At 35.9% G+C, this 10,226-nt stretch overlaps 1 protein-coding gene across 2 annotated transcripts; it reads left to right on the top strand.

Moving 5' to 3' along the window:
- The first annotated feature begins 201 nt into the window (after window positions 1-201).
- Window positions 202-6,258, top strand: LOC149742620 (large ribosomal subunit protein uL2-like). Of its 2 annotated transcripts, none has more exons than XM_089890233.1 (6): window positions 202-356; window positions 517-655; window positions 1,914-2,055; window positions 5,337-5,555; window positions 5,767-5,882; window positions 6,061-6,258. In XM_089890233.1, exons 2-6 carry the CDS (start codon window positions 518-520, stop codon window positions 6,214-6,216), a joined length of 771 nt encoding a protein of 256 aa, XP_089746359.1. In that variant the 5' UTR covers window positions 202-356; window position 517; the 3' UTR covers window positions 6,217-6,258. The 2 variants fall into 2 exon arrangements, with proteins under 2 accessions (XP_089746359.1, XP_089746369.1); XM_089890243.1 differs by lacking the exon at window positions 202-356 and adding an exon at window positions 376-450.
- The last annotated feature ends 3,968 nt before the right edge of the window (window positions 6,259-10,226 follow it).

The raw sequence follows: 10,226 nt of genomic DNA, 5'->3' as shown, positions 1-10,226 counted from the left end.
ATTTTAAAGTTGTCTCATAAGAGACGGACGACATAATTAACTTGAATTTGTAATTCAAGTTATACTAAACATTATTTTTCCAACTCATTGATTCCATCCAGTTCTGTTAAGAGCAAATTTAAGTTTTGGAAAACAAATACAACGTGTTTTATATTACATTTCAATTGTATGAGGGGTTAGCATGTTAAAATGTTATTATAAACACATTTTTTAAATTTTAATTTGCCAAAAACGGTTTGTGCGACTCCATGTGCAGAACGTAACCTTATTAAAGATTTCTATGACCTATAACGTGGTTAATGCTTGGCGCTGTTCGCAATCACCCGTCCTTTTTCGTGTTTCAGGTTTGAAGTCAGGCAAGTTGTTTGGTTTTTAACTTTGAATCCGACGTAATCGAATTAATCTTATATAGTTAAAATATAGTTTTTTTTAAAAACAATGAATCGAAATGTAAGAAATAAAGAATCAAGGTGTATCCATGCCAAAAGACGTATTAATTTATTTGGTATTTTATAGAATGGGTCGAGTTATCAGGTCCCAGCGAAAGGGTCCTGGATCCATCTTCAAAGCTCATACTACTCACCGCAAGGGAGCAGCTAAACTGCGTTCTGTTGATTTTGCAGAAAGGCATGGATACATTAAAGGTATAATCAAGGTAAGATGATAAGTTCCTTTTTTATTGTTAAACAAGACTAGTATTAAAGTTTAAAACCACATGTTTATCAGACAGCATCAGTTTTCTTTATTAAATCTGATGTTCAATACTGTGGGATATCAACTTCACTTCCTACGTCTGGTGCAGTTTGTATGTACTGCTCAAGAAACTTTTAAGTGATACAAAAATCATGTTGTTACAATACTGGAGCACAATATGTAGTTTATGTGGCTTATTTTCATAAGTGCATTGCGTGCTCCAGTTTTGGTCAATTCTGGCAGCGATTTGAAATGTTTAGAAATGAGTTTTTTAATACCTTAAACTTAAAACAGCTTAGGTTGTACATTTAAGACCGAAGTTGCTTATTTCACATTTCTTTACAATTTTGCCTGTTGTTGGACACAATGGCGGACACTTGGTCAATATTTTCGGATGATATTTACGTTTTACCGATAATCGGTATCGGTCCAAATGCGCGGATAATACACGAATATATAAAATAGTTGTTCCCACGAAGTGATGCGTGACCTACTTGATTTTTACGTTTGTCGTAGTTTAGCCTTCCCATGCTTTTTGTTTAGCCTTCCCATGCTTTTTGTTTAGCCTTTACGTGCGTCGTAGTTTAGGCTTTACGTGCGTCGTAGTTTAGCATTTATGAGTGTCCGAGTTTGTTTTTTTTTTTAAATTATACAGTGGGTATCAGTGAGACCTAAGGAACATTTTGAAACCTAAATTTCAGGTGGTCACCAGCTAAAGGATTACCCAAGAGTCGTACCTGTTTAGTCAAAAAGCATCGCTAATCAAAATTATACAGAACACGTGGTTTACGTTCAAACGCTGCTTGATAAAGATCGCAAGAGAAGCGCGTTTTGTTAATTCCAGTGTGGCAAGTTGCAGAAATCATATAAAAATAACATTTGTAATACTTGTTTTTAACAGAAGTTTTTACGGTGGTTAATAAGCGAGCTGATTGCCGCTACGCTCATCTTGTGTGATTCGTTACTTTACTAAAGCAAATCCACGCGAATGAAAATTAATGTGGCATAAGCTATTAGGTTTTACCTCTAGGGTTTAGTTGGTAAAATTAGTGCATAGCGTTAATGTGCTGTATATGCACTTCTATGTATTTAATTTTATAAGTGCATGTATGGTGCTATTGACTCTGCACAACTAACTTCAAATAAAACACAATAATGCTTTTCTTATTTATACTTGTAGTTTAAAACGTTTCATATGTTATATGTGTATTCTGTTACAGGATATTGTCCATGATCCCGGTCGTGGCGCACCTTTGGTGAAAGTTCAATTCCAGGATCCATACAAATACAGACGCAGGTTGGAAACATTTGTGGCTGTTGAGGGAAACTTTACTGGTCAATCTATCTACTGCGGCAAAAAAGGTTTTTAAAGATATATCTTAAATAATAACTTATTTGAATTTACTGTATGGTTTGTGCACGATACATACGCAATGGTTGATCTAGCACAAGCATATTCTTTGGCCGAAAATTTTGTACGTCATCAAGGAATTGGCATACAAATACATATGGTTTAAGTTTATTCTTATACACAGATCAATCACACATTTATTTTAGGTTAAGTTTCCTTTGTGTATAATTGGTAAAAATAAAATTAAAGAAGCCCGACCCTAATATGGGGTTGAATTTGTTAGGAAATTAAATTTACCCGAATTCGGCAAGTCAGGGTAATGAAATACGCTACCCGGTCGAATCCGAGTGCCTGGCGAGTGACGTCATATTAGCTATTTTGTATACGCTTTTCGTCCAGCCTGTAGAGGGTGCAAAATAAAGACCCATCTGTCGGAATTAGTCGCTTTCCAGAACGAAATAGCGCGGAAATAAACCGCTTAAATCCTTTCCAACACTGCTTTATATTTATATACAGTGTTTTTTTAGGCAGGCAGCATGTTTTTTTTTACAAAATAGTAGGGATATACATGTGGATTCATTGCATCATAATAGTGGTTGTTTGAACCTGGCAGTTGATTCCGCCATAATAACAATTTACATAATTTGCGCCATAATAGCGATTCGCACATGGATTATTTAGCCAACAGATGTTTGAATACCAGTTTCTTTGTTTAACGTTTTCGATCAAGCATTAAACATATTAAATACTGTTGTTAATGTAGATGTTGATTATCTTGACTACACAGAATAACTTTCACGAAGTACAGAATGCCTTAATCAATGTAGGTTTGTTAGACGCGAAAATAAAGTTATGATCGTTACATCATAGTGCGAAATGTTACGTCAGACTTACTTGCACGAGAACATGGACCAACAAAACGTAGGAATACCCTCTGTACAAACCACCTTTTCCGTGTTATTAAAGGACGAACGACTAAAATATTAGTAAAATTATTCGGACAGTAATTGCGATACCCGGCCGGGTCCGAATACCACGAAAATGTTGATACTTGACAAAGATTAGTTTACAACATGTGAATATCGATGCCTATGGTGTGGGATTGTACTTTTTAGTTACAACCTTTGAATATCAATCAATATGCATGCCTAGGGGTCAGAATGTAATAATCTTAAAAATTCATATCTCACCTCTGAATTACCCCGACTTAAGCACTTTCATAGTAATTATCTGTAAGGCCAAAGCAACATTCTGAAACCGAAATTTTTATTCGCCACCAGGATTTCATCCAGCTTTGCAGCTTTTTATACATATCGAATAGCCTATACCAGCATTATATAATTTTAATGCGGTTGCTTGTTTATGTTAGTTTCCACTAAACAATGTAATAATTACAGGGTGTTGTATAAATAAATAAAATGAAGCTGCAGAGGTGTAAAGATTAGGGATGTGCCGAGCCGAGCCCGAACTCAAAAGCTCGTGCCCGAGCGTCTCCTTTTTTGACGCTCGGCGCTCGGCTGAAATCTGGGCCGAGCCTTATGCTATAATGTTGCACGCGAGAGCGAAAAATACTGAAAATAAAAAAAAGTGAAGCTTTTAAGAGGAGATAACGAGAACAGTCAGCGTAGCTTCCTTTTTAATTATTTTTCGTTCGTTGTGAATTTGCTTTTTCGCAAGTAACGAATCGCAACGTTAGTGAAATTGCCCGTATGGAATTACAGCCGGTGTCAAATTACACGAGCGCGCAATGTTCCTGTATATGATTTTAAATAAAAAGCTAATAATTCTTAAACTTTTTTATATTGAAATAAATAAACTGCTGCAACCATGGGGGCTGTTTTGTTGTAATGACAGACCCATTTCCGCAAACACGCACCCAGACAGAAAGTGCTAAAACAGGCGTTGCATTCAATATTACTTTCTTTCGCTGGGAATTGGAACATGTTTCATTTAATTGTTACGTCACTTGTCCTATAACAACATAACTATAAATTATGACGTTTCATAATATAACAATCGGGAAGAATGTTCCCACTTCCAACCAACCACAAGTTCGAAACCTCGTGTATGAGCGTCACATTTTTACGCTCTGCGCCGGCGTAGGATATAAAGGAAGACGCATGCGGTAGCATACATTCTACACCTAACAAACGAAGCAATCGTTGTGAACTTATTCTCGTGAATAATGACGTAATGAAACTCCGGTTCTCGTGCGGTGCCATCAAACGATGTTTTTTGGCCTCTGTCCAAGCTCGACCGGGACGATACTATGTAATATCATATTGCAATCTCTGTTGGTTCCAATTTACTGATAGCGTCGCTCTTCGCTCTTATATTTGTATCAATTAAAATTCACATAATCGTGATTTACCTGCATTTAAACTAATCATCAGAAACAAAAATTATACACAAACTACAGATCGTATGGAAGCGAATAAAACACGATTGTTTTATAACAATCTCGTTTGTAATGTAACAATCGTAATGGTTTATTAAAGTTATTCTGGCGTAAATAATCGTTAGATTATCCACGATGGACATGCGTAAAACTTACACCAATGTTTTATTTATTAAAAAGAAGTTTCTAATTAAGTATAAATAATGTAATATTGGTCCTAATTTACCGCATAAAGTAGAATAAAAAGATTAGTGTGCAAAACCAATACCTAAAGCGTTTATTTCGCTTTAGAGATAACGTTGTTTTTTTAACTGTATGACAGACCCCTTTTGAACGCGCTAGTTGCTCCACTGGCTGCAAAAGTTATAAATACTTTTTAATTAAATAAATTTTATTGGAAATTACGAAACGAGATGTCTTTTTAACCGCAAACCACGTGCTCTGTAATATTTAAATTAGCGACGCTTTTCGACTGAATATGAACGCGTTCTCGTACGCCTTTCTCCTTGATGACGTCATAGGTGCTCGGGCTCGTGCCGAGCTTTTCGTTGAAGCTCGGCGCTCGGCGAACCCGAGCTTTTACAACTTCAGCACATCCCTAGTAAAGATGATTTAATTTTACAGTGTTAAGGTGTTTTTTTTTAAGTCAATGGTAATACGTAGTAGTGGCAGAGAGAGAATTAACAAATCTAAATAACATGGAAATGAATAATGTTTTGCTCTTCAGGCACCTGCAACCAATTTCTTTCATTTAAATTTTAAGCTTGTCTACTGACGGAACAACTTTGTAAAAATTACTGAATTTACTAAAGAAAAGGAATTATATTTTTTATGTCATTAAATATAAATTGTTTGCATTAGTTCTTATTAACATATTATTCATTGTTATTTCAGCACAGCTCACCATTGGAAATGTTCTGCCTGTTGGAATTCTTCCTGAAGGAACAGTTGTTTGTGGTTTGGAAGAAAAAACTGGTGATCGTGGCAAACTCGCAAAAACCTCTGGAAATTATGCAACCATCATTGCCCACAATCCAGACACAAACAGAACAAGAGTGAAGTTGCCATCTGGTGCAAAGAAACTGATTCCATCAACCAACCGTGCAATTATAGGCAAGAATTTTATATTTTTGATGTAAAATTTATACTTTGCTTTATCAAAATCCAGGACAGATGACAGTGTTATAGAATACGTTCAATTTTTGTTAAGTTATTTCCAATTTAGTTCTGATAAAATTAGTTTGTTTTTGTTAACCTAAGTGATCATACAGTGTATTTTATTCAAATAGTTTTCCATTTAACAAATTATTTGTTTAATTATCAGGAGTTGTTGCTGGTGGAGGTCGTATTGACAAACCACTTTTGAAAGCAGGAGCTGCCTATCACAAATATAAAGCAAAGCGTAACTGCTGGCCAAGAGTGCGTGGTGTAGCCATGAATGTAAGTCATTGTTTTATGGACTCAATTCTATATATTAATCACATCTGTTCATGATGATCTTTCAACTGAAATTTCTATGATGATTTCACAAGAGGCTGTTTCTGATACAGAATTAGGGTTTAGAAATAATTCTATTTACATGATTATGGTTTTAACGTTATTCGTATTCTGCTTACAGCCTGTTGAGCATCCATTTGGTGGTGGTAACCATCAACATATTGGTTCACCATCCACGGTGCGCCGTGATGCTTCTCCTGGTAGGAAAGTCGGTCTTATTGCTGCAAGAAGAACCGGTCGATTGCGAGGATCCAGAGTGTCAAAAGACAAAGAATAATCATTTTTTGTCGCTTGATAATAAAACAATACAAGAGATGGATTTACGTATTTAAGCACTATAAGGCCCAGTATATATCGTTTTCTAATTACCTGTTTATCCAAGACATTTAGTTAAATAGGCATATCAATGTTAAATTAAAATTTGTAGTTAGATAATGGAGATGATATGATGTAATCTAAACCTAAAGTTACCAGCAAAGTTAAAGGATATGCTCCTGAACCTAAAATCTAGTAAGAAGTCTGGTTTCAGTAAACGTAAAATTTTTCGTTGGGGTATGCGTTGTGTGACATCCGTTTCCAATGCTTGAATGATACGTTTTTTTATATATATTTGTACCGGGCGCTATTGCGCATGGGCCTTAGTTCAAAACAAATATGATGAACATCCGGTCCAAATTCATTACGACCCTCTGTTGAAAACGTTCCAGACACGACGTTTACACGTTGAAACTTTAGTTTACGATTTAAAGTCAGGAGAACTGAGTTGAGTGCGTTATTTGTAGCTTAGCATAAGCAAGTGCTACTAACAAACTTATTTTAGATTAGTTTAATAAGTCAATTTTATTTAATTTACAAACACTCTTCATAAACAGGATGGCTTACTTTTTATACCATACTTTTGTCACGGTCCCTTTAATTAGTGCATGCCCGCTATGTCCACAATATTCACTATGTTCGCTACTTCCACTATGTAGTGAACATAGCGGACATGGTGAATATTGTGGACATAGCGGACATGCACTAATTAAAGAGACCCCATTTATTTATAATTTACAAGTGCTGGTGAACCAAGGTGACCCTAGAAAACAAAAATTATAGCCGCAACTTGCGATACCTTCTACGCGTGCTACTAACATAAAACTTGTATTAACCATAGACCCCAGCGGCACCGATTCCGAAATAAGTTTTTAATACTTAATTAATTATATGAATATAAACATTCGTCATAAAACACATTTGTGGAATTTTTTACCGATCCTGCTTTGAATATGTTTTAGCGCTACGTAACACCTAAAAATGAATCATACCGACTTAACGAATATTATGGACATAGCGGACATGTACTAATTAAAGGGACCGAATAAATGTGCTGGCATGTTAGTGGTACTTACTTTCTCTAGGCTACAAATAACATACCAACTCAGTTCTAATGACTTTAAAGCAAAAACTAAAGTTTTAACGTGTGTATATATACATCTTGTCTGGAACGTTTTTATGGAGGGTCGTAATAAATTTGTACCGGGTGGTCATTATATTTGTTCCGACCTATTGCGCATGCGCAGTAGCGCCCGGTACAAATATATCAATCGGAACGAATATATCACGACACCGGCAAAGATGACTACTATTTTTTGATTTTTGTACGCGTGTTTGATAATTTGGTAAACCACCAGTGATTACTGCTGGGTTGGTGCATTTGCCGTAAAGTGTCTTGAAGGACAAATACGCCCACAACGGCGACGAGCCTTGTATCTGTTAGCTTACCTCTGGGTTACAGGTAAGCGTGCCAACCACTTGGTCACGGCGCCGGTCATTTTAAACCAACAGTGACTCTGTAGAGGGAGAGAGAGCGGTAAATAACAGTAAACCATCTTCCGCGTCGCTCGGTAGATACTGATGCAAGCTATGGCCTAATTTGTTTATATTTAACTCTCAGACATATTTTGTTGTATATTTAACTCTCAGGCACGTCACACGGGAAAGTAATACAGTAATAAGAAGCGCCAGTGTTCCGAACAGAATAAAGATAACATAGAAACACGGGGTTATATTAGACGCAGTGATCTCAACAACTACACCTACTGTGTTATTTTGGAAACAAATTTGTGTATAATTTGTTTTTACGTAACATTGGGTTAGTCTACTTGGGGTTTCTATAGCTTTGGTGTACCAAAGCATATATACTAATATGCTTTGGGTGTACAATACTTTAAGTTTCCTTATTAAAGATTTCTATGACTTATAACGTGGTTAATGCTTGGCGCTGTTCGCAATCACCCGTCCTTTTTCGTGTTTCAGGTTTGAAGTCAGGCAAGTTGTTTGGTTTTTAACTTTGAATCCGACGTAATCGAATTAATCTTATATAGTTAAAATATAGTTTTTATTATAAACCTAGTTGTATTAATGCCTCCCAAACGACCTAACAATTTATTTGGTATTTTATAGAATGCGTCGAGTTATCAGGTCCCAGCGAAATGGCCCTCGATCCATCTTTACGCGCTCATACAACTCAACACCTAGGGAGCGGCTAAACTGCGTTCTGTTGATTTTGTAGAAAGCATGATTACATTAAAGTTATAATCAAGGTAAGATGATAAGATCCTTTTTATTTTTTATAAACAAGACTAGTATTAAAGTTTATAAAACCACATGTTTATCAGACAGCATCAGTTTTCTTTATTAAATCTGATGTTCAATACTGTGGTATATCAACTTCACTTCCTACGTCTGTTGCAGTTTGTATGTACTGCTCAAGAAACTTTTAAGTGATACAAAAATCATGTTGTTACAATACGAAAACAGTATGTAGTATTGTAGTTGATAACTGCTGCTGGTGACCAGGAAATTTTTGGTCTCAAAATGTTTCTTCTGTCTCCCTGATAGCTGCTATATATATTTAAAAAAAAAAAACTCGGGCATTTGTATCGAAATATAACTTTAAAAATGGGCGAAATCGTGCTGCGTCACCGAATTTTTCACAGGAGCTGTCATGAATTGAACAAAGGTTACATTATCACGTCATAGAATGCAAAATACCACATTGGATTTCTATGTGGTAGATTACGTAATTTGTTAGTTTTTGGGGGTTAGGGTTGGGTTGAGGGTTAGAGCTTGAGGTTTCCCCTAGCATAAAACAGTGTGAAGAATAAGAGTATATTGTGCGTAATATGTCACTACTGTGACGTAATATGTCGCTATTGGGATGTAATAAATTGTTAACCTCACGCAAGTCAGGCGAATTATGGTGATGCAGCATGTTTTGCGCATTTTCAAAGTTACCAACATTTCACAAACAGAACAAGAGTGAAGTTGCCATCTGGTGCAAAGAAACTGATTCCATCAACCAAGCGTGCAATCATGGCAAGAATTTTCTATATTTTAATGTGAAATTAGTCCTTTGCTTTAAGAAAATCCAGGACAAATGGCAGTGTTATAAATAAATTGAGTTTTTTTTATTAAAGTATTTGCGATTTCGTTCTGATAAAACTGGTTTGATTTTGTTCAACCTGCCAACATATTATATCTTTTTATCTAAAAAGGTTAAAACACTGTATGACTGTGCATCAAATTTATGTGTCTGCCACCCCTCATGATCCAACTACCCACCCTGTCTATTTTAACGAATTATTTGTTTAATTATCAGGAGTTGTTGCTGGTGGAGGTCGTATTGACAAACCACTTTTGAAAGCAGGAGCTGCCTATCACAAATATAAAGCAAAGCGTAACTGCTGGCCAAGAGTGCGTGGTGTAGCCATGAACGTAAGTCATTGTTTTATGGACTCAATTCTATATATTAATCACATCTGTTCATGATGATCTTTCAACTGAAATTTCTATGATGATTTCACAAGAGGCTGTTTCTGATACAGAATTAGGGCTTAGCAATAATTCATTTATACAATAATGGTTTTAACATAATTTATATTCTGCTTAGAGCCTGTTGAGCATCCATTTGGTAGTGGTAACCATTAACATATTGGTTCACCATCCACGGTGCGCCGTGATGATTCACCTGGTAAGAAAGTCGGTCTTATTGCTGCAAGAAGAACCGGTTGATTGCGAGGATCCAGAGTGTCAAAAGACGGAAAAATAAGCACTTTTTGCCGCTGGCCAATAAAAACAATCCAAGAAATGGGTTTATTAATTTAGCTTACTGCATTATAAGCCATGCGTTTCAAATTTAAGAAAAGTAAATAAGTTTTATGTGTGCAAGTGGAAGTATGCAATGGTTATGACCTGGGGATGGTGTTTTACGTATCTCTTGACCATTGATGAGTTAACATGTAT

This window comes from Ciona robusta, chromosome 1 (genome assembly GCF_009617815.1).
Source record: "Ciona robusta chromosome 1, ASM961781v2".
NCBI lineage: Eukaryota > Metazoa > Chordata > Ascidiacea > Phlebobranchia > Cionidae > Ciona > Ciona robusta.
The sequence above is the reverse complement of the archived record's forward strand: the minus strand, read 5'-3'. Positions and strand labels throughout refer to the sequence as shown.

Bases quoted from the DNA above. Each gene is read 5' to 3' on its own strand.
- LOC149742620 (XM_089890233.1), top strand. From the start codon at position 518: ATGGGTCGAGTTATCAGGTCCCAGCGAAAGGGTCCTGGATCCATCTTC. The intron at 2,056-5,336 runs GTTTTTAAAGAT...TTGTTATTTCAG, and splicing joins TATCTACTGCGGCAAAAAAG to CACAGCTCACCATTGGAAAT. The intron at 5,556-5,766 runs GCAAGAATTTTA...TTTAATTATCAG, and splicing joins AACCAACCGTGCAATTATAG to GAGTTGTTGCTGGTGGAGGT.